The sequence below is a fragment of the Microcaecilia unicolor genome, chromosome 5 (assembly GCF_901765095.1).
Source record: "Microcaecilia unicolor chromosome 5, aMicUni1.1, whole genome shotgun sequence".
NCBI lineage: Eukaryota > Metazoa > Chordata > Amphibia > Gymnophiona > Siphonopidae > Microcaecilia > Microcaecilia unicolor.
In genome coordinates, this window is record NC_044035.1 from 322,310,127 (window position 1) to 322,335,629 (window position 25,503).

Here is a 25,503-nt window from a genome sequence, read left to right on the forward strand (position 1 = left end):
GCTTAACTATTCGTTGAGTGAAAAAATATTTCCTCCTATTTGTTTTAAAATTATTTCCATGTAATTTCATCGAGTGTCCCCTGGTCTTTGTACTTTTTGAAAGAATGAAATATCAATTCACTTTTACCTGTTCTACACCATTCAGGATTTTGAAGACCTCAATCATATCTCCCCTTAGCCGTCTCTTTTCTAGGCTGAAGAGCCCTAACCTCTTTAGCTTTTCCTCATATGAGAGGAGTTCCATCCCCTTTATCATTTTGGTCGCTCTTTTTTGAACCTTTTCTAATACCGCTATATATATTTTTGGAGATACAGCGACCAGAATTGAGCACAGTACTCAAGGTGAGGTCAAACCAAGGAGTGATACAGAGGCATTATAATATTCTTGATCTTATTTACCATCCCTTTCCTAATAATTCCTAGCATCTTGTTTGCTTTTTTTGACTGCTGCCACACACTGGGCAGAAGATTTCAGCACATTTTCTACAATGACACCTTGATCTTCATCTTGGATGCTGACTCCCATGGTAACTATGATTTGGATTATTTTTCCCAATGTGCATCACTTTGCATTTGTCCACATTAAATTTTATCTGCCATTTGATGCCCAGACGTCCAGTTTCCTAAGGCATAATGGTGGTGGTGGTGGGGGGAGGTAATATAAATTAAAAAGACACAGGAAACAAATATAGCCAGGTAGGAAGTAATGAACACAGTAAGCAGTAAGGATAAATAAGAACTAATTGAGCCACATGGGTATCAGCATTTGGAAAGGCATGGGCAAAATAATAAGTATTCACTGCTTTTTTTAAAGGTTTTAAGTGAAGTTTCAGTGAAAGTTTAAAGTGGCAAATTGTTTCACAGTTTAGAAGCCAGAATGCTTAAACAAGATTTATGAATGCAGTCCAAGTAAATGGTTAAGGACATAAGGTAGAACTCAGGCCCACAAAGGTGACCCAGGAACACCCCTACAAAATTACTAGAAGATTTTACTACTACTACTACTTATCATTTCTATAGCGCTACTAGACGTACACAGTGCTGTACACTTGAACATGAAGAGACAGTCCCTGCTCGACAGAGCTTACAATCTAATTAGGACAGACAAATAGGACAAACAACAGATAAGGGAATATTCAAGTGAGGATGATAAAATAAGGGTTCTGAACAAGTGAATAAGGGTTAGGAGTTAAAAGCAGCATCAAAAAGGTGGGCTGTTAGCTTAGATTTGAAGACGACCAGAGATGGAGCACGATGTACCGGCTCAGGAAGTCTATTTCAGGCATATGGTGCAGCAAGATAAAAGGAACGGAGTCTGGAGTTAGCGGTGGAGGAGAAGGATGCAGATAAGAGACATTTACCCAGTGAACTGAGTTCCCGGGGAGGAATGTAGGGAGAGATGAGAGTGGAGAGGTACTGAGGAGCTGCAGAGTGAATGCACTTATAGGTCAATAAGAGGAGTTTGAACTGTATGCGGAAACGGAGAGGAAACCAATGAAGTGACTTGAGGAGAGGGCTAACATGAGCATAACAACACTGGCAGAATATAAGTTGTGCAGCAGAATTTTGAACATATTGAAGAGGAGAGAGATGGCTAAGTGGGAGACCTGTGAGAAGCAAGTTGCAATAGTCTGCTGCTCTAATGATCTTAGGGAACAGGATGGCTTGTACGAAAGAAAGAAACTAAAAAGAAAGAGGTGGTCCTGAATGGTAAACCTGATGAGCTATGACAAGGGATGTTAACTTTTCTATCAAGAGGCACCACAGAGATGGATGATTTTCTTGCCCTATTAAAAGATGGTAAGCTTCAGGAATACACACCACACAAGATACCATGGGTTTTACTAACTAGATATACTTAGGTATCGCAGTTTTGTTAACTTCCTAAGGATTCCAGAGTAAATTTTGCCATGCAGAAATTGTGTTTTTGGTGCTCTTTAGTAAATAAACCTCATAAGGAAACAGTCAGACTAATATTGACGGCTGGAATACTTCTCTCAGAGCAGGGATGCCATGGGGAAAATCTACTCTATTCATCAGGATCTTCCCTTTTGCAGCAAATCTTGTTTATACAGGAGATATCAACTAATCTGCAAGGTTTATTGAAAAGAAAACAAAAAAACTTTGGATTGGCTAAAGGCAAAAGATAAAGTGATATACAGAATGACCATTACTGGCAAATCAATCTGAACAGTTTCTGCAACATGCTGCACAAAGTCCCATATGACCTGCTTAGGTCACCAATCTGCTAATGAAGAAGGAAAATTACAGTGAGTAAATAACCTTCAAATAAATCACCAAGTTAGGGCATTAATTTTGCCAGTGAAGGTCAACATTCCGTACTATATGTCTTCATGCAACTTACTGTCTGAACATTTCTGCAGTCTGAAAATGGAAATTCTGAGTATTCCATTCACATTAATCATCACAAAACACTAGGTTAATGAAGGCTTCCCTCACATATAACTGCTTCAACATTCACATGGTGGGCATTAGTGATATCCACCAATCTGATGAATTTGTCCTCTAAATCATAACACATTTTTAAATTATGGTGTATTTCTCAAATTCTTTACCCAGTTTTTCTGCCTGCTCAAAATCTGTCATGGGACTGGGAGCGGTATTTTGAGAGCACATGTCATTGTTTGATTGGTTCAAGCAGTATGAACTGTGTCAGTCACAAGAAGCCTTCTGCGTGCCAAGTGTGATTAATTAAGCTTTAATCCCCTCAGACAGAATTGAAGAAAAGCATCAAGAACATAAGAATAGCCATACTAGTTCAGACTAATGGTCCATCTAGCCCAGTATCCTACTTCCAACAATGGCCAATCCAGATTATAAGTACCTGGAACAAACCAAATTAGTTGCAACATTCCATGTTACCAATCCCGGGGCAAGCAGTGGATTCTCCCATGTCCATCTTAATAACATACTATGGACTTTTCCTGCAGGAACTTGTCCAAAACTGTTTTAAACCCAGATATGCTAATCACTATCACCACATCCGCTGGCAGTAAGTTCCAGAGATTAATTATTCTTTGAGTGAAAAAAATATTTCCTCCTATTTGTTTCCATGTAATTTTGGGTGTCACCTGGTCTTTGAACTTTTTGAAAGAGTGAAAAATCGATTCTATACCGCTCAGGATTTAATAGAACACAATCATATCCCCCCCTTACCCGTCTTTTAGCCTTTCCTCATATAGAAGGAGTTCTATCCCTATTATCATTTTAGTCACTCTTCTTTGAACCTTTTCTAATTCCACTATATCTTTTTTGAGATATGACGACCAGAATTGAAAGTAATACTCAAGGTGAGATCGCATCATGGAGCGATACAGAGGAATTATAATATTCTTGGTCTTATGTTGCATCCCTTTCCTAATAAATCCTAGCATCCAGTTTGCTTTTTTGGCCGCCACCGCGCACACTAGGCAGAAGGTTTCGGCATATTGTCTACAATGACATCTAGTTCTTCTTGAGTGCTGACTCCTAAGGTGGACCTCAGCATCAGGTAACTATGACTTGGATTATTCTTCCCAAAATGCCTCACTTTGCATTTGTCCACATTAAATTTCATCTACCATCTGGATTCCCACGTATTCTAGTTTCATAAGGACTTTCTGCAATTTTTCACAATCTGCACGTTTTGACCACTTTGAATAATTTTGTGTCATCTGCAAATTTAATCACCTCATTCATCGTTCCATTTTCCAGATCATTTATAAATATGTTAAATAGAACCAGTCCCAGTACAGATCACTGTGGCACTCCACTATTCACCCTCCTCCACCGAATAAAATGGCCATGTAACCCTACACTCTGTTTTCTGTCCAATGACCAATTCTAAATCCAGAGAAGGACATTGCCTCCTATCCCATGACGTTTTAATTTTCTCAGGAGTCTCTCATGGGGAACTTTGTCAAAAGCTTTCTGAAAATCCAGATACACTACCATCAACTGGCTCACCTTTATCAATGTTTATTTACACCTTCAAAGACAAGAAGCAAATTGGTGAGGCAAGACTTCCCTTGGCTGAACCTATACTGACTCTGTCATATTAAACCATGTTTAAGTGTTCCATAACTTTATTCTTTATAATATTTTCCACTATTTTCCCTGGCATTGAACTCAGGCTTAATGGCTTGTAATTTCCCAGATCATCCCTGGAATGCTTTTTAAAAATTGGTGCTACATTGGTCACCCTCCAATCTTCAGGTAATACGGACAATTTTAATGATAGGTTACAGATCACTAACAACAGATCAGCAATTTCATGTTTAGAGTTCTTTCAGTACCCTGGGGTGTATACCATCCGGTCTTGGTGATTTATCACTCTTTAAACCTGTCAATTTGGCTCAGTATGTCTTCCAGGTTCAAGGAGATTTCTTACAGTTCCTCCACATTGTCACCCTTGAAAACCATTTCTGATACAAGTAGATCTCTTACATCTTCTTCTGTAAATCTAGTCTTCAGCGTATACGATGTCTGAGATCCTTTGGGAAAGTTTCATTCATACACGTGTCAAACTATTTAGACCACTATTTTTCACTAGTTGAATGAAGACTGATCATATAAATCAGTGTGATGAAAATTATGTATTTGATTTTTCTTTTCTTTTTAAAAATATAATACAGATCCCACTCAAAAGAAAAAAATAAATGTCAATTATGATTTAATTTAAAAACCTTTGACTATAAAGTCGGTAATTCTATAACTGTGCATCTGTCTATAGGATCCCAGAGGGCACCTAATAGGCACATAAAGTAGGCACCTACTTCCTTTTTAAAATATCAGTGTCACCGGGTATGTATACGTGTGTGAGCGTTTAGGCATGAGCACTTACACCAGCCACTGAACTGACAAAAATGTGAATTGTGTTCCAGAGATATGTGCATAACTTAGAGCATTCTATAAGTGTGCACACTCCATTCAGACTGCGCCAATGTGTACCGTCCACCTGCAAACTACACACTGACGTGTGTGCAGTTACAGAAAAGCACTTAGGTGCACTTTTGGCACTTATGCATGTTATGGACCAGATTCAGGGAACAGCACCCAACTTTGGGCACTGAGTAAAAAAAAATCAGCGCCCACTGCAATTCTATAAAGGTCGCTCCAGGATGCTTCAGTTCTTCCTACCATCTTGAATGAGTTTGCACCTCATGACATTTTCAATGCTGACGAAAACGGTCTCTACTGGCAAGCGATTCCTGATGGAACACCTGCATTCAAACAAGCTGAAACTACAGGAAGTAAAACGTTGAAGGACAGACTGACGATTCTCCTTTGCTGCAATATGGATGGGAGTGAGAAGTTGGAACCACTTGTCACTGGAAAGAGCAAACAGCCCCATTGCTTCAAGAACATTAAGCGACTTCCTGTGTCATACGAGGCTAACGCAAATTCATGGATGACTGGGGAAATTTGGAAGCAGTGGCTAAAGAAGTTAGACACTAGAATGCGGGCACAAAAGCGTCAGATTTTGTTGCTTTGTGATAACTGTGCTGCACACAGGGATGATGTCAGGCTGTCTAACGTCAAGGTGGTCTTCCTGCCACCAAACACTACCTCTCTGATCCAACCTATGGATCAGGGCATAATAGCCAATTTCAAACAACATTATTGCGGTCTTGTGCTACGTCGTCTGATGAGCGTTATGGATGACCAGACTGGCAAGGATAAACGTGTTGTTGAACTGGCTCATAATCTATCACTGTTGGATTCCCTACATATACAGAAAAAAGCCTGGAATCATGTTACACAGGCAACCATTGTGAACTGCTACAAGCGGGCAAGCTTTGTTAGGGATGTGGAGAAGGACGAAACAGATGCAGCTGTTGCAAACACGTCAGATGAGCAGGCTATTGACATCCCAGCCAGTGTTACTGAAGAGGAGTTTCATCACTACATAGCTGTTGATTACAATCTACAAACAGCTGATGACAGCACTGATGTCGAGATATGCGCCTACACGCAGGCAATGGCTGATGATGAAACAGATGATGAAATGAGCAGCGAGGCACATGCTGACGAAATTCAACAACCTCCTGTCACTTTTGCAAGAGCGCTGGAGAGTCTCAACACCGAGCGGGCCTATCTGGAGGCCACTGGATGTCAGTGGTGTGACAATTTACACTGTCTGGCAGATGTAGTCTATGGAACTCACAGACACAAGAGTGTACAGAGGACTCTGACTGATTACTTCAAGTAAGACTAATGTCAGTTAACGGAGACTGTATAATGTCAGTTAACAGAGACTGTATAACGGCAATTAATGGAGACTGTATACTGTACATATAATAAACAGTACTGTACATATGTTTATCAGACGTCAAGCTTCTTTGGGTCACAACGGTTAAGTGCACACTCCGGTTAACTGCATGTATTTCTTTGGTCCCAGACCCTTGCACTTAAGCGGATTGCACTGTATATATATATACTCAAGAGAACAAGAGCATGCATGCTTTTACACAAACCGTGTAGGCCTTCTTTGGGGAGGGGGGATAATAACAGTTTGAGTGAAGCAGATGTCATATATGCATAGATTACACGCACACATTTAAACCTGCCTCAGAACAGGTGTGGATTTGGGTTAGAGCATTTGTGCTGAGGATAATTATAAATGCACATGCCCGCAAATTCTACAAAAAACAATAAAAATTGTGTGAACAAATTTGGATGCATGTCTAAATTGCAAGCAGAATTTCACTGAATAACAAGCCAATCAGTGCTGATAACTACTACTACTACAACTATTTGACATTTCTAAAGCACTACTAGGGTTACGCAGCGCTGTACAATTTAACATAGAAGGACAGTCCCTGCTCAAAGAGCTTACAAACTGAGATCTTAACAAGCAATTATTGATGCTAATTGGAATTAATCAAAATTTACGCGCATAAATTTATGTGCAGGTACAAAAAGGTATAGGAGAAAGTGGGATGTTTGACCAAGGTAAACCAAATCCTGGATATATAGATGTTAAAAACACCTGCTTATTGATGAAAAAGACTCGACACAACCGTTGTGTTTCAGCCGTTAGGCCTGCATCAGGAGTCTCGGTTGATAGGTGAACATCTGATAAATACGTTTAAAAGTACGCGGTGAGGTGATCCATATAGTGGGTCTGTAGCTCAGTCACCTCACCGCGTACTTTTAAATGTGTTTATCAGATGTTCGCCTATCAACCGAGACTCCTGATGCAGGCCTAACGGCCGAAACACAACGGTTGTGTCGAGTCTTTTTTCATCAATAAACAAGTGTTTTTAACATCTATTTATCCAGGATTTGGTTTACCTTGGTCAAACATCCCACTTTCTCCTATACCTGTATTCTCCCGTGGGGCGTTCGAGTTCTCTGCTCATTTGCGGATTTGTTTGAACAGGTAAAAAAAGGAGCACGGCCATGGGCTGGATCAGGGGTGTTCCTTTAAGTTATGCTTCTTGTTACAGAATAAAGGGGATCCATGCCTAATTTAGGCACTGGAATTTAAGGTTTCATTGGTGTAAATGGTCGTGTCTAAAAGTAGTCACGGTTCCCGGCACTAAGCGCTATTCTATAAATGGTGTCTAAGTGCTGTTTATAGAATAGTGCTTAGTGCTGTCTTTGTAAGAAATTCTGTACCCATGGGGAAAGAAATTTTATAATAAGTACTGCATGGCACTGATTTCACAAAAACAATCTCATCTTCCTTAGAAAACACTCCTAATGAAGGAAGATTTTTAAATAAGTGCTTTCTGGGTACCAAACTACAGTATTCCCAAGCAATAAAACCCACAGGGATGTGATCATTTCAGCAAAAGAACAGATGAATGCTAACATTTCAGCAAAGCAACTGTGGGGAACTGGATTTTGACTATCACTGTCATGTGTGTCATTAAGATGATCCTCATCTTTGTTCTCCATGAAACCAGAAGGAAGGATTGTCTGACCTATACAAATTAAAAATTGTACTCTTAATGAATATGTTTATCAGTAAACGAGTTCACTATTCATGGGATCTCTACTGGAAAAGCACAGACTCCTCCAAACAGCTTTCTGGAATAGGAAGCAAACATGCTTTACTATCAAAGTGCCACCCCACAACTGGCTCAGCCTAGTCGAGCTGCAAAACAAATGGTAGAACAAGGCCACACATGCTACTTTGTCCTTCCAGCTGACCTGGAACCAGGGCTGGGATTAGCACCATGAGCCTTCATTAGAAACTACCCAGGGAATATTTCCATCAATTTTATATTTCCAGCAGTGTACTGCAGTCACTGCAGTGACAGTTTTGAACTTGGGCCTAGGCACCACACCATAGCTCATTCTGGAACCCCAACTCATGGACCCTGAATTCAGCTACTAAATATCACTCTTGAGCAGGGGTTCTCAATCCAGATCCTCAGGACACAACCCAGTTGGTCAGGTTTTCAGGATAGCTACAATGGATATGGTATAAGATAGACTAGCATACAATGAAGGTACTGCATGCAAATGATTCTTATGCATATTCATTGTGGATATCCTGAAAACCTGACTGCCTAGTTGTGTCCCGAGGACTAGGCTGAGAACCACTGCTCAAAAGTGATGACAGCGTCTTCTATTCAGGGACTGAGAAGCATCCCCAGCCCCAACTAACCTGAGGAGTGGAAGACCCCACTCAGGCTTTGACCTGGAACCACCTGCACACCAGTAGCATAATACCACCATTGAAGGGGTACTTCAAAACAGACTGCCTATGCATGAAGGGCAAGTAGGCACCTACTTTTAATCTATTTTATAAAGACACATAGGTGCTCATGTATGTTCATAAACAGAAGCATAAATTCTACTAAAATTGCAGTTATAATGAAGCCATGCATAAATTATGACTCCAGCTGCATTTTTTTGATTTATTTTTCACACTTTATATCTTGCTTTCAACCAATGCGGGTAACAAATCGAACATAATAAAATGACATTATACAACATCAAATAACTAACATAAAAAAAAATCTATCTTTAAGCAACACACAGAGATAAATCATTGAAACCCTTCAAACTTTCAAAAAGGCTGATCATTTTTCTAAAAAAGCCTTAACAAACAAACGTGTCTTCAAAAAACGCTTAAACTGTTGAACATTATCACACAGTCTCATGTAACCAGGGAGAGTATCCCAAAAAAACAGGACCTTTCAGCAAAATGAAACAGTGTCGCTGAAGGTAAACACAACTGTAGATTATTCAGACCTCAAGGACCCAGCAGCCTGACACATTTTTAAAGCATCACAGAAATACACTGCCACATTCGAATATACTCTTTGATGGATCAGAACCAAAATCTTAAATATGATTCTGAACAAAACCAGTAACCAGTGAAGATATTTCAACACTGGAGTAATATGCGCTGATCTAGGCACTCCAGCAATCATACGTGCTGCTGCATTCTGCACGACCTGCAGAGCCTGGAGTCTGGCTGACAAGAAACCCAAATAAAGAGTCAAGGTCAAAAAAACCAGGCTCTGCACCAGGTTTTGCCCTAGAACATACCTACACCAAAGCCACATATCAGTATGCATGTTTCTGGCATTATGCGTACTTGCAGGTACAGGTAATTTTCTGCGAGGCTTTTTACATGCATATACATGCAAAAATACCTTTATAAAATTACCCCGAGTGGCCAGCCTAGCCTGACTATACTATATCTTTACTGAGTGCACAGATGTGCTGCATAAAGCACAAGAACATGACAGCCAGGAGGAGGAGAACTTACCCCACCAAAACTGCGGAAGCTCTGCAATACATCATTATTAATGAAGCAGGCTTGCATAGGGTCTGCCAGGGCTTGGTCTAGCAAGTGATCAATGAAGTAAATGCCTGGCTCAATGGTCAACACCATGCCTTCTTGAAGAATGCGGGCTGTACGCAGACTCTTCAAGCCTGGTAAGTCAATGCGGTCAACTCCCTGAGAAAGAAAGGATTTCAGTTAGGGAAAACAAAAAGTTGGTTACCTCTAAGGAGTGTTCTCTGTGGACAGGAGAATCATCAGCCATATAAGTCAATGATGTCAACCAATGGAGTCAATGCAGAGAATTTTCTAGAAAGAAGTCCAGAGAATGCCTGAAAAGGTCCTTTTTGGTATCACCCACTTGTTTGGCAGCTTTTCCTCAAAGAAGTCTACTAGTGCTCTTTAACGTAGTCACTTAAAAACTGCATGGACTAAACTATCCAAAAACCTTAACCTTCCTTATACATCTGCAGTTAAACATTTGTCTCCTTAATAACATACCAATTTGTTCACCTTAGGCTTTTTGCAAATAAGATGAATAAATTTAGAGACACACATTGGAAGTAATCCAAAAATGAATAGCCATAAGTACCTTCCACAGAAGATCTAAATACATTTCAGAGGGACCTAAATACCCACTTCAATTAACTGTAGTTGACCTTGGTGAATCATTCATAGCCTCCCTCTGGACCGACTCCATCCTATTTATACCCTTTCGTAGGTGTGGTATCCAGAATTGCACACAGTACTCTAAATGGCGTGCATCTATGGAAGAATATAAACAGGATGGAGTTGGTCCAGAGGGTGGCTACAAAATTGGTAAGTGGTCTTGGACATAAAACATACAGGGACAGGCTTATGAACCTCAACCTGTGTATACACTGGAAGAGAGGAGGGACAGAGGAGATATGATAGAGATATTTAAATATCTCATGGAAATTAATGTACAAGAAGTGAGCTTATTTCAAATGAAGGAAAACTCTGGAATGAGGGGGCATACAATGAAGCTAAGAGGAAATAGGTTTAGGAGGAATTTAAGAAAGTATTCGTTCAAGGAAAGGGTGGTAGAGGTTGTGGAGATGAGGACTGTGTCAGAATTTAAGAAAGCGTGGGACAGGCACGTGGGATCCCTTAGGAAAAGGAAGAGTTAGTGGTTATAGAGGATGGGAAGACTGGATGGGTCATTTGGACTTTATCTGCCGTCATATTTCTATACTTGGATTGTGTTGTATACAAGATGTCTTCTAAAGCCTGATTTGTCTGTCTGAAGAAGGTGTTAAGAAAACATAGACACTTTACATATATTGGACAGATGTACAACTCTGATTTAAAATTATTAATTTATAACGATTGTTGGCCTTGCGGTGGCCAACAGCCGTGCTTATAAAGTGTTCATTTATTCCCACTAATTTATTTAGTTGCCTGTAGCTCAAGTTAAATTATTTCACCAAAGAGGTGCTAGTTAATTTAAACAAATCAAACTCTGCTTAGAACACACAAATACATGTTACCTAAGAGTATGGTTTATGATAGGTACACAGGCTTCAGGAATTTCCTAAAACAAGAATATATATTTTCAAAGCACATTTGACTTGTTGATAATCTGTCAAAAGAAACACTACCAGTGTGCTAAAGTGCTTTCTGGAAAACATACAATCATCTTGCTCCAACTTATCATATCTGGAAAAAAAATATTTTGGCTACGAAAGAATAACTAATCAGGGACTGCTAACAATGTCTGGAAACACAACAGTAACAAACTCCATCTTCTGGGACTCAGTTTTTATAACAATGGTGCAGGGGCAGACACAGTGCTCTGGGCCCCCGGGCCGAAGGGGTCATTGGGCCCCCCACCCCCACTTTTGTTTCTAGTCTCACCCCTGCACACTACTGCTCCCTGGTGGTCTAGTGGCCTCTTCAGGAGGGCAGGAAAGAACTCCACTCTTTCCTGCACTGCTGCTTCTTCTTAATGACTGCAAGACTTCCTGAGGCAGTCTCGTGGGTCTCAGCAGTCATTTTGAAGATGTAACAGCGCCAGACAGAGAAGCACAGTGGGCAAGAAAGAGTGGGGTTCTTTCCTGCCCCTGAATAGTGGAGGTTTGGGGGGGGGACTGTCGTGTGCGGGGGGTGGCGGCACTGGGCCCTGCAAGACCCTTTGGGTCTGGGACACTGCCCGGTTGCCCTATGGTCAGTCTGTCTCTGCAATGGTGTCTTCATGAAAACGGGCTCCCACATTCAGTTCCAATAATGCACAAATGCTGATGTACATTTATGCCTGCTCCAAATGTTGTGAGTACTCTACATGTGTACATCATAATTCAGCCTCTCTGTTCCTCCCAAACAAAGCTTCTGGGAATGCCAATGAACAGAAATAGCCGCACAATAAGGCCTGTTCTGTGTATAAAATCAGATTCACACATGGGAAAAACTTTACAGAATGACCCCCTCTATATCTCAAGTGGACTCAGTGTTTGACAAAGTCAATAGTTTGGATTGTGATTCTAATATATTGTGTATAATATATTGTTTGCCATATAATATATTTTATGAGATATGAACATAAATGCTTACTAAATGGAAAGTGCAATAATATTATCAAATAATAAGATGGTAAGTGTTTTTTTGTATTTTGTAATAGAGGACAGGTTTTCTTGTGATAGAAATGGCACAACACAATGGCTTATGTCAATCCCTGCACATTTTTCAGATGTTAAGACCTCAAGAAATCAGTTGAGTAACACATGATATGCCTCTCATTCACCAGGTTAACACCAGCCTTGTAGCATGTATTGCAAGCATCTGCAGGGTAAGTTAAAGGGCCACTGGCAGGGTTGGCAAGCTGGGAATCTGAAAACCTCTCAAATCTTGCTATCCCACTGCTATCTGTGGCCACTTAAGTTTTGCTTTATTTTTAGTGTTCTTTAAATGAAAATGCTTCCTTCTAAAGGCTGCACTATTTATTTATTTAATAAGATTTAGATTTAGTTCGCATCTTATCGGTAGTAACTCAAGGCGAGTTACATTCAGGCAAACTATGTATTTCCCCTGTCCCTGGAGGGTTTACAATTTAGGTCCGTACCTGAGGCAAGCAGCAGTGGAGGGCTTTGAACTGGGCTTCCCTCATTGTCGGCCTGGTGCTGTACCCGTGAGGCTACTTCTCTACTCTGTCTTACTGCCATAACTGATTTCTTATGGGCATCAGGGAGGAGCAGCACAGATATGGGAAACCCAGCTGCAACTCACCAGGAAAATATTGGCAGCAAGATGGACGCGTTCATTTTGAGTCGTATCTTTTTCCTGCTACACACGCCACTATTAATGTGTGTGCAAAGTATTCAACAGCCAATAGCATAAAAGACTCCTTCCATTTCTCATAATACCTTCTTAGAAAGAACTGAATTTCACAAATAGTTACTTTACTAAAAGGGCATTTTAAACACCATTTCTATGGATAAAGCAGAGCTCAATACATGAAACATGCACATGCCCTGTATATGTGCAACTGAGCGGAGGCATTCCCAGGGGCACGGTTGGGGATGGATGTACATTTGTGTACAGGGCAGCTGGGAATCTAGCAGTACTGGTGGCTGCATAGAATTCTCACTGCCTCTACTACAAGAAATGCAATTTTACCTTCTAACATCAGATCACTACATTGACACATGGACCTTCCGGCCTATTCTAGGAGGAGGGAGCAGTTGGTAGAGCCACATTTAATTGGAGTGAGTGAACAGTTTTGGCAGGAAACACTGTTGAGTATAAACACGTCTTGCATCAGAATAACTGTCTTTAGTTCTTTTGTCTCCCTGGCCTCTGACCATTTCTACAGGCAGAGTAACCTAAAGTTCTAGCCAGACAGAACAAGAAATCTACAGACTTCATTCTGTGCTACTGAAGTCGGTATAAGTAGTCAAGGAGTGATCCAAGAGTATATGGGTCTGACCTGTAGTGTGCTTGAGGGAACGAGGATTCCGGTACAACCTTTCTGAGAACCCAAGGAGAGACTGGGCTAACTGCATATATTTCAGCAGGCCAATCTGGATTTTACCTGAGATACTGGTGGTCTAGAACATCAAGTGAGTTGAAGGAAATTTTACTATCAAAGTAAACAGGGTTTCTGAGGATCCATTACAGCTCTGCTAATCCTGATTACAAATGACCTGCAGACAAAGTGGGTGGGGAGAAACCAAGATGGCGATTTGAGGCAGACGCACCTGCAGTCGTTCCTCTGAAGTTCCAGCGCACTTTCCTGAGTGCCTCCCAGCCTGTGGTGTTCGATGGGCAAGGAGAGGGAAGGTTAGGGAGCTTCCCTCGACTCCCAATACAGTTCCAGCGATGAGACAGATGACGCTGGACTCTTCTGGGGCCTCTGCGGTCCCTCTGAAGACTTTGTCTCCCTCTGGACGAACTGACGCTTTGGTGGCAGTGAGCAGCGTGAACGGGGCTTCCTTGAGTCCCTTTGAACGTACGGCTCCACTGCAGCCGGGGAATGAGAAAGCTGTTGATGTTTTTGCAGCCATGGAGGCTAACACCACGGAGCCAGGTTTGCAAGGAGGGATGGCATCTCCAGCAAGGGAGATCATGGCCCCTGGGCAAGAGGCTTCTGTTCAATTAGCCTTAAAGATATTACCTTCTGAAATTGTGAGTACTCTTATCTCAGATGGAAAGTCAATCTCTCCTCCCCTCTACCATCTTGTGGCATAGCTAAACCAGTCATAGTGACTTTAGAGTCACTTTGGGATATGATTTATGACACTCATTCTTTTTTGCTGAATGCGATAAGAGGAAGTTCTAAAGATATAAAGGCTATTTCTGAAGCAGTCTTGATTCAAGCGCAGGTAACTGCTCAGCAGTCCTTGAAGGTTGAAAGTTTGGAATCTAGAACACAAACCTTGGAAAATGTAGAGGCTGTCTCAATTAAGGACAAGAATTTCCTACATCGATGTTTAGAAAACCTGGAAAACCTGGTTAGAAGACTTATTTTATTTTATTATTTTTGCTACATTTCTACCCCACGCTTTCCCACTCATGGCAGGCTCAATGCGGCTTACATATTGTATACAGGTACTTATTTGTACCTGGGGCAATGGAGGGTTAAGTGACTTGCCCAGAGTCACAAGGAGCTGCCTGTGCCTGAAGTGGGAATCAAACTCAGTTCCTCAGTTCCCCAGGACCAGAGTCCACCACCCTAACCACTAGGCCACTCCTCCTCGACTTTCCCAGGTCACTATTGATTGCTCCTTTGGACATGGTTAAAAAATATTTAATTGAGGTCCTGGGAATGGCTGATTCATTACCTCCTATTACACGAGCTCAATATATCTGGAGCTCAGGAAGATCCCTCTCACAAGCGAGAAGTGGACAATATGAATCTTACCTCCTTTTTGGAAACCTCTTTAGATGTGATTACACAGAGAACTACTATGCTGGTTACTTTTGTCTTGGAACCTGATCGAAATGCAATTTTGAGACTTTCCCTTGGGGGTTCGAAAGTGCGCATATTTCCTGACCTTTCCAGGCTAACACAGATTAGGTGTAAGGCTTTTTTGGCCTTACGGCCTAGAGTGTTAGCCTTAGGAGCTAATTTTGTATTACGCTTTCCTTGCTTGTGTTATGTATTGCATGAAGGCAAACAGTTTCAATTTTTTGACTCACAATAGCTAACTGATTTTCTAGAAGCTAAGGAGGTAGTGAATGCCATAACTAAATCCTGAATGTGTATGGCAGGTAGAGACAGAATTTGGAGGGAGTATCTGCCTGTTTGTATTCCCCTCCCCTCACCCCTGAAATCTTTGGTTTCCTGATTGGTGGGCAAAAGATTGATGTATATTTTCTTAATAATGTTTGGATGATTTCCTATTTTATTTGTATGTTTTTCTGATTATCTCTGATATTGTTGAGATATGTATTTGAAAATTTAATTAAAAAACAAAAAAAAAACAAAAAAAAACAAATGACCTTCATCTGAGTCTCAGATCCCCTGAGTCTCATCACGTCTTAAAAACTGAACTGTATGTCAACAGTGGAAGGAACTGTAGTGATCTCCTGTTACCCATAGTAGTAGGTTTAAAGGAAGAAGAAATGGACTCTCTCTACGCATTGGAGTTAAGACTAGCAAGCATTAGAGACACTACAAATAATTGTCGCAGTCACTTGTTGCCTCATGCCCTGTATCTGCCTCTGCCATTGCCACACTGTGTTTGTTTGCCCGAAGAGACTTGCTTAAGTAAACATTTAGTTCACAACAGCAGCCTATGGAGTTGACTGGCTTATTGAGAGAGTGATGAGTATGAAGAGAGAATAAAGCTGCTTATGGCCTCCCGGAGGATTCCAGTCCCGGCCCTGATCTCACCCAAATAAATATTGTTTATGTAAGGGGATACTCGGATGGAAACTTGCAAGTGATCAACAGTCAGGTGTAAATGTAAGTACACAAAATCCACATGGTAGTTTTTAAAGTAGAAGTTATACGCCTATTTTTATTTCGAAACGTTGTAGGAAAAAGCAAGCTCATGTTATGTACTAACTCACTCAGTTATAAAACCAACCTGAGGTATGTGCACTTTTAAGCAGATGTAGTCCTTCTCTTGCTACTTGTAGTGGCAAATGTAGTACTGTCAAAAATATTAAACCAACGTATTGGCCAACTTAGTGATCGAGTTGCTTGAATGGCCCTGTTTGCTTATAACGCCAATAAAATGATAATTTTGCCAAATTGTTCCAAGAGAATACGTACCAGGTTACAGAATCAAAAGCTTGCTGATAAGACACTAACAACAAGCAAGCAAATGTGTGCGGTCATTATACTATGATGGCACATGTTGCTGCCGTACGGTGACAGATATGAAAGCTCTCAATGCAGAATAACAGTACAATTTAAAAGTCTATTTTCCATGGACTTTATGGGACAAAGTTAATGTTTCAGTAGAATCACCATTTTTGTGTACTGAAAGTTAACTGTTTAAAAATAGCTCTTTTAGCTAGAATATACAAGCAAGTGGATGGAGTCGGTAAAATACATCCTATCAGTGGAAAGTTAAGAACAAATGATGACTGAAGTAGTGGTGAAAAGAAAGAATTTAGATGTAGAATTATTGGAAGTGAATGCATATATTTTTATTTTTTTATTGAGGTTGACATTGTAGTCAACTTCTCAGCAAATGAAAAGTTGTGAAACCTGGAGAGAAGGTTCAGTGATGACCTTCATCACTCAAGAACATGAATATATGAGTGAGAATAAAATAAAAATCAGAAAGAGAGGGACCTTAATAGTTTGGATTTTTGTAAAGAATAATTGGATTTTTGATGTTGTCCTGGAAGCATACCTAACTGGTCTGGTATATAGGATATCCATAATGGATATGGATGAAATAGATTTACATCTATTGGCAATCCAGTGTATGCAAATCTATCTCATGCATATTCAATCATGGTAATCCTGAAAATCCAACTGGCTAGGTGTGCCTCCATGAGAGAGTCAGGAAGCATTGAGTTAAACAGTGGTTTCCTCAGAACAGCTGTTTTCAAGCAGGACATGGTGTGTAACCCTTCCAATTTCCTGATATTAATCAAACCTTAATCTAGACTACTGTCAGACTTGTGAGTTCTTGTACCAAGTAGAGCGCTGCTCAGCCCGGTACTCGGACCAGGTTCTGCTTGGCGGCCGGACAACCCCGGGGTTCACCTGCGCTGACCACCATTCCCCACAGGTTGAGCCCCTAGGTGCGGGTGGCCTGCAGGACTTACGAGACGGAGCTGGAAGCAAGTGGTGAACGTTATCGGCCAGGCAGGCAGCAGGCAAGAGAGTGATCCAGGTGCAGGCAAAGTCAATAGGCAGGCAGCAGGCAGGGGAGTAATCCAGGTACAGGCAAAGTCAATAGGCAGACAACAGGCAAGACAGTAATCCAGGTAAAGGCAAAGTCAGTAGGCAGGCAGCAGGCAAGAGAATAATCCAGATACAGGCAAAGTCAGCAACGAGGGACAAAGTAGAGAAGAAGCAAACTACAGAGCAAGTAACACCTACCAAAGTAGAAGCCAAAGCATGGAGTCCAGGAAGGGCTCAGCTGCTAAAGTGCTGGTGTCTGACATCAGCATGAACCAGCAGGGAGAAGAAGCACAGCCATAGGATAAGAGCATGGGGAGGAGGAAACCGGAAGACCAATAGGAGAGAAGCAAGGGAAGACAAAGAATGTTCCCACCAGAACTCAGCCAGCACACACAGCTGACAGGGAAAGGGAAGCCAGGCAGAGAGACAGCAGACACAGGTGCGTGGAAGCAAAGCAATCAAGAAGCCTGGAAGCCAGGCAGAGAGAGAGAACAGACACAGGTGCATGGAAGCAAAACAATCAAGGAATCTGCAACCATCGTCTCTCTGAACAAACCCAGAGAAGAACTACACACACACGGCTCAGGGCTGTGCCAGTCAAGTGTGTGTGTTGATGGTACCCTGCGCAGCCCGAGGACGCCGCTTGCGTTGAGGTAGGGGACATGACAACTACTGCACTCTGTAAATCCTTTAGGGCCCTGTTTACTAAGGTGCACTAGTGTTTCTAGCGCAAAGAAAGCAAGATTCCATGCTACCGACCCCAGGGATAACTAGTGGCTTTCCCCATGTCTACGTTTATAGCAGTTTATGGATCTTTTCCTCCAGAAACTTCTCAAAATCTTTTTTAAGCCTTGATATGGTAACTACTTAATTTATTGAGTGAAAAATATTCTTTTCCCCTAGTCTTTGTACTTTTTGAAAGCGTGAACAGTTGATTCATGTTTACCCTTTCTACTTCACTCAGTATTTTGTAGACCTCTATCATATCCCCCCCCACCCCAGTCAGGTATTTGTACTCCAAGCTGAAGAGCCCTAACCTTTTTAGCCTTTCCTTATATGAAAGTATTTCATCCCCTTAATCATCTAGGTCACCCTTCTTTGTACGTTTTCTAGTTTCTGCTATATCTTTTTTTTGAGATACAGCGACCAGAATTGCACACAATACTCAAGGAGAGATTGCACCACAGAGCAATATAGAGATATTGTAATATTCTTTGTCTTATTTTATATTCCTACGCTAATAATTCTAACATTCTGTTTGATCTTGGCTGGTGACTCCTAATGTGGAACCTAGCATCAATCAGCTACAGTGGGGGAAATAAGTATTTGATCCCTTGCTGATTTTGTAAGTTTGCCCACTGACAAAGACATGAGCAGCCCATAATTGAAGGGTAGGTTATTGGTAACAGTGAGAGATAGCACATCACAAATTAAATCCGGAAAATCACATTGTGGAAAGTATATGAATTTATTTGCATTCTGCAGAGGGAAATAAGTATTTGATCCCCCACCAACCAGTAAGAGATCTGGCCCCTACAGACCAGGTAGATGCTCCAAATCAACTCGTTACCTGCATGACAGACAGCTGTCGGCAATGGTCACCTGTATGAAAGACACCTGTCCACAGACTCAGTGAATCAGTCAGACTCTAACCTCTACAAAATGGCCAAGAGCAAGGAGCTGTCTAAGGATGTCAGGGACAAGATCATACACCTGCACAAGGCTGGAATGGGCTACAGAACCATCAGTAAGACGTTGGGCGAGAAGGAGACAACTGTTGGTGCCATAGTAAGAAAATGGAAGAAGTACAAAATGACTGTCAATCGACAAAGATCTGGGGCTCCATGCAAAATCTCACCTCGTGGGGTATCCTTGATCATGAGGAAGGTTAGAAATCAGCCTACAACTACAAGGGGGGAACTTGTCAATGATCTCAAGGCAGCTGGGACCACTGTCACCACGAAAACCATTGGTAACACATTACGACATAACGGATTGCAATCCTGCAGTGCCCGCAAGGTCCCCCTGCTCCGGAAGGCACATGTGACGGCCCGTCTGAAGTTTGCCAGTGAACACCTGGATGATGCCGAGAGTGATTGGGAGAAGGTGCTGTGGTCAGATGAGACAAAAATTGAGCTCTTTGGCATGAACTCAACTCGCCGTGTTTGGAGGAAGAGAAATGCTGCCTATGACCCAAAGAACACCGTCCCCACTGTCAAGCATGGAGGTGGAAATGTTATGTTTTGGGGGTGTTTCTCTGCTAAGGGCACAGGACTACTTCACCGCATCAATGGGAGAATGGATGGGGCCATGTACCGTACAATTCTGAGTGACAACCTCCTTCCCTCCGCCAGGGCCTTAAAAATGGGTCGTGGCTGGGTCTTCCAGCACGACAATGACCCAAAACATACAGCCAAGGCAACAAAGGAGTGGCTCAGGAAGAAGCACATTAGGGTCATGGAGTGGCCTAGCCAGTCACCAGACCTTAATCCCATTGAAAACTTATGGAGGGAGCTGAAGCTGCGAGTTGCCAAGCGACAGCCCAGAACTCTTAATGATTTAGAGATGATCTGCAAAGAGGAGTGGACCAAAATTCCTCCTGACATGTGTGCAAACCTCATCATCAACTACAGAAGACGTCTGACCGCTGTGCTTGCCAACAAGGGTTTTGCCACCAAGTATTAGGTCTTGTTTGCCAGAGGGATTAAATACTTATTTCCCTCTGCAGAATGCAAATAAATTCATATACTTTCCACAATGTGATTTTCCGGATTTAATTTGTGATGTGCTATCTCTCACTGTTACCAATAACCTACCCTTCAATTATGGGCTGCTCATGTCTTTGTCAGTGGGCAAACTTACAAAATCAGCAAGGGATCAAATACTTATTTCCCCCACTGTATATGATTTAGATTATTCTTCCCAATGTGCATCAACTTTGCATTTGCCACTTGGATGCCCAGTCCTCCAATCTCCTAAGGTCTTCCTGTAATTTCTCCCAGTCTGCATGTGATTTAACAACTTTGAATAGTTTTGTGCCATCTGCACATTTAATCACCTCACTCATCATTCCCATTTCCAGATTGTTTATAATATGTTAACAGCACTGGTCCCAATACATTTTCCTGGGGTACTCCACTATTCACCTTCCTCCATTGAGAGGATTGGCTATTTAACCATGCACTTTGTTTTCTACCTTTTTACCAATTCCCTAATCCACAACAGAACATATCCTCCTATCCAATGGCTTTTTAATTTTTTCAGGAGTCTCTCATGAGGGACTTCGTCAAATGTTCTCTGTTCTAGATAATATTACATCAACTGGCTTACTTTTATCTACATGTTTATTCATGCCTTCCCAAAAATGTAGCAACTTGGTGAGGCAAGATTTCCCTTGGCTGAATTCATGCTGACTCTGTGTTCAGTAATTTTATTCTTTATAATAGTTGCAATCATGTTCTCTGGCACTGACAATTTCCAAGATCACCCCTGTGTTAAATTGGTCATTTTGCAATCTTCAGGTACCAAGGGTGATTTTAATGACAGTTACAAATTACTAATAGTACACAAACAATTTAAATTTTGAGTTCTTTTGGCACCCTGTTGTGTATGCCATCCAGTACAGGTGATTTACTGCTTTTTAACTTCTTGATTTTGCTTATTTTGCCTTCTAGGTTCACCGAGATTTGTTTCAGTTCCTCCACATCAAAACAAACTTTGGTGAACCTGGAAGACGTAATAAACCAAATCGACAAGTTAAAGAGCACTAAATCACCTGGATCAGATGGTATAAACTCTAGGGTGCTCAAAACTCATAAAGGAAATTGCTGATCTACAGTACGGAAACAGTTTCGGAATCATTATTATCTGAAGGAAGGTCCTTGTTAAGTAGAGGACAAACATCCATTCTGATTCAATTTAATTTGTCCAGTGCTTTTGATCTGGTGGATCACAATCTCTTATTACAAATCCCAGATAACAAGCGAGATGGGAGAAATTTGGACTTGGATCCAAGGCTTATTATCTAGATGATTCTATAGTGCAAAAATGTCAGGGATTCTGTCAGAGGTATGAAGCGTTCAGTGAGATGTTCCACAAAGATCACCACTTTCTCCTGTTTTATTTAATATACTGATGTAATGTTTAGGTCGGGAATTAGAGGGGGCGATTTTCAAACATTTATCTATACAGATGACATAACAGTACTACTACCCATAAGCAATGCAATGTCTAGAGTTCAACACTGTTTAGTTCTAACTGATAACTGGATCACATTACAGTTATTTTAGTTAAACAGAGAGAAAACCAATTTTTTTGTAATTGGGTTCTTCAGACAATAATTGGAATGATCAAATTCTTAGGTTTGGACATAAGATTAGCTCATACTTGAGGATTTTAGGAATTCGGGTTGATAATATGCTATCAATGAAAACACAGGTGAATTCAATTATTAAAAATTATTTTGCTACTGAGGAAATTCAGGAAATATACTGAGTTATTGGTATTCAGACTAGTGTGGTACAGACATTGTTGTCACAACTGGATTACTGTAATATCGCATATTTAGGGTGCTTGGACTATATTAAAAACGTTAGTTCAGAACACAGCAGTCTGGCTACTATGCTCAGTTCATAAATTTGATAAGATTATATCATTGTATATTAAACATCACTGGCTATTGATCAAAGCAAGAATAACTTTTAAGCTTTGTATGCTGATATTTAAAATCTTATATGGCAGGGATCTAGCTGTTATGTCGGGTTTGATCTTGATGTCAAATAATGGCAGATTTTGCTACGGAACCCAATCCAGATCCAAAAAAGATAAGGGCCCAAAAGCTATTTACCTCATCTTTTCCACATCAGGTAGCTTCCATTTGAAATTCTTTACCAATGCAGACTACATTGTTAAGAAGCTATTCTATGTTTAGAAAGGCTGTGAAGACTTTTCTGTTTCGTGTTATTTACTTCTTGATTGTTCCGACATTGAGTCTTGTTATTCCTAGTTAGCTTATTTCTCTTTATCGTAACCTGTATAGAACTAAAAAGGTAACTTCAGAACACAAGAAATACAATGTAATGCAATGATCTGTTGTAATCCTTTAGAGTACAGGGTGTCAAATAGCCTACTTTGAAAGCCACAAACCACTCTACTTTCAAGAATAAACAAAATATATAAATGAATCATCAACTGCTCATTCTTATATTCATTGTGTGTATTCCAAAAAACAGACCCATTTTACGCCACGCCCACTTCCCTCCAAGACTGAGGTTCGACACCCTTTCTCTCGAGCAGGGCTTTTTTTGAGGGGGGTACTTGGGGTACTGAGTACCGGCACCTTTTCTATTGTCTGTTAAAATTGACCCATGGAGCCAAAGTTTTAATGAAAGAGCTCAGGCTCTACACACTAATTCTGCCTTGTCATAGATTCTGTGACTGGTTGCAGGGGACCTGGCTATTGTGGGATGGGTCCCTCAGTGATCACCCCACTCCTGAAGAGTGGCCTAGCATTTGAGTACCGGCACCTTTTTGGGTAGAATAAACGCACTGCTCTTGAGGCATAAGTGTACATTCTAGAAATGGATCTTAGTACCAACACAAACTACTCGACTCAATTTTATTTTGTTGTGGCTCATGTAGTTGCTGTAATTTTAATTCATTAGCAATGGGCTGTCACTTAACACTAAAAAAGTATGTGGTTGGTTTTGAGTATCCTTGAAACCCAATGGCTCAGCCTTACCTGGCAGTCCTTTAGCTTTAATATTCCATATGGAACACTGTCCCGACAAGAAAAAAAGAAAGGAAAAAAAATATTCCTTCTACTGACCTTTCTGCACAAACAGATTCAACTAATAGTAACAAGTGTGACTAATAGAATACAAAAAATTAAGGGCTTCTTTTACTAAACCGCATTAACGATTCCCATATGGCAAATGAGAAGAAGCCCATTCAATTCCTATGGGCTTCTTCTCATTTGGTGCACCGGGGATTGCTAGATTGGTTTAGTAAAAGAGGCCCCAGTATTACTTCAGGCTTAGAGAAAAATATATTCTTACTACTACTACTACTTAGCATTTCTATAGCGCTGCCAGGGTTACGCAGCGCTGTACAAGTTTAAACATGGGGAAGGACAGTCCCTGCTCAAGAGAGCTTACAATCTAAAATATATTCTTACCAATATAAAAATGCCACAAGAATAATTTCACAGAAAAGTATAAATTATGAATACCTCAAACATAAAGGTGTCAATAAAATATCATGCTATATATTATTTGACGGTGTAGGAAATAAGGGTACCAGCTTCCATATGAAGAAATCAAAAAGGGTTTCTGCACCTTGACTGCAAAGGTTTTTCCAAGGTAGTCATGAAAAGGTTAATACAGGGTTTTCCCTCAGCATATGCCCTCCAGTCTGTCACTGCACTTGTCAGTTAATTGCTACTGAGTGGCAGGTCCAGATGCCACAAGCTCTCAGGCATGTGCTAAGCCCTAAGTCACATGGTGAATAATTTCTACAGAAAATTACTTTCTCCATCTAAGGGTAAACATCTTGCAAAAATCAACGGGTATGTTTTTCCAGAAGCACTTAAACCTATATAAATTTGAGTGAGAATTTTTTTAAAGTAACAGAACCAGCACAAATGTCTTTTGTTTTACATTTTTTAATGTTGTTGTGAATTTTATTTGTTGTATACAATTGTTTTTACTTTATCTTGTGCATTGTCTTGGTGCAATTTTCTTCACAAAGGGCAGTTTATACATTATTATTATAATGCAATTGGTAGTTAAAGACAGAAAAATCACTTTATTCTATGCCTTATTTTTATTTTGTGTTTCTCACAAGCTATGTGTGTTACAAATACAATACAGACAACATACAACACGTAAAGTCAATAGAGTTGCAGAATGTGTTAAGCAATGGGGATTTTTTTTTTTAAAGGAATGATGTGGTCGGAATAAAAACCACATTACCTTTAATTTTAAGCATAAATATAACCATGCAATAAAGCGAATGCTACATACCTGTAGAAGGTATTCTCCGAGGACAGCAGGCTGATTGTTCTCACTGATGGGTGACGTCCACGGCAGCCCCTCCAATCGGAACTTCACTAGCAAAGGCCTTTGCTAGTCCTCGCGCGCCCATGCGCACCGCGCATGCGCGGCCATCTTCCCGCCCGAACCGGCTCGTGTTCGTCAGTCCCGTATGTAGCAAGACAAAGACAAGGGAAGACACAACTCCAAAGGGGAGGCGGGCGGGTTTGTGAGAACAATCAGCCTGCTGTCCTCGGAGAATACCTTCTACAGGTATGTAGCATTCGCTTTCTCCGAGGACAAGCAGGCTGCTTGTTCTCACTGATGGGGTATCCCTAGCCCCCAGGCTCACTCAAAACAACAAACATGGTTAATTGGGCCTCACAACGGCGAGGACATAACTGAGATTGACCTAACACTTTATCCAACTAACAGAGAATGTAGCCTGGAACGGAGTAAACATGGGCCTAGGGGGGTGGAGTTGGATTCTAAACCCCGAACAGATTCTGAAGCACTGACTGCCCGAACCGACTGTCGCATCGGGTATCCTGCTGCAGGCAGTAATGAGATGTGAATGTGTGGACAGATGACCACGTCGCAGCTTTGCAGATCTCTTCAATAGTGGCTGACTTCAAGTGGGCCATTGACGCAGCCATGGCTCTAACATTATGAGCCGTGACATGACCCTCAAGAGCCAGCCCAGCCTGGGCGTAAGTGAAGGAAATGCAATCTGCTAGCCAATTGGATATGGTGCGTTTCCCCACAGCCACTCCCCTCCTGTTGGGATCAAAAGAAACAAACAATTGGGCGGACTGTCTGTTGGGCTGTGTCCGCTCCAGATAGAAGGCCAATGCTCTTTTGCAGTCCAAAGTGTGCAGCTGACGTTCAGCAGGGCAGGA

At 41.2% G+C, this 25,503-nt stretch overlaps 1 protein-coding gene across 1 annotated transcript in view; it reads right to left on the reverse strand.

The window, feature by feature from the left end:
- The window catches only part of PEPD (peptidase D), a 422,604-nt gene that overhangs the window by 15,977 nt on the left and 381,124 nt on the right, over nt 1-25,503 (reverse strand). Inside the window, exon 14 of the mRNA XM_030204435.1 lies at nt 9,734-9,925. Coding sequence (XP_030060295.1) covers nt 9,734-9,925 — 192 coding nt within the window. The remainder of the gene's footprint in view (nt 1-9,733; nt 9,926-25,503) is intronic.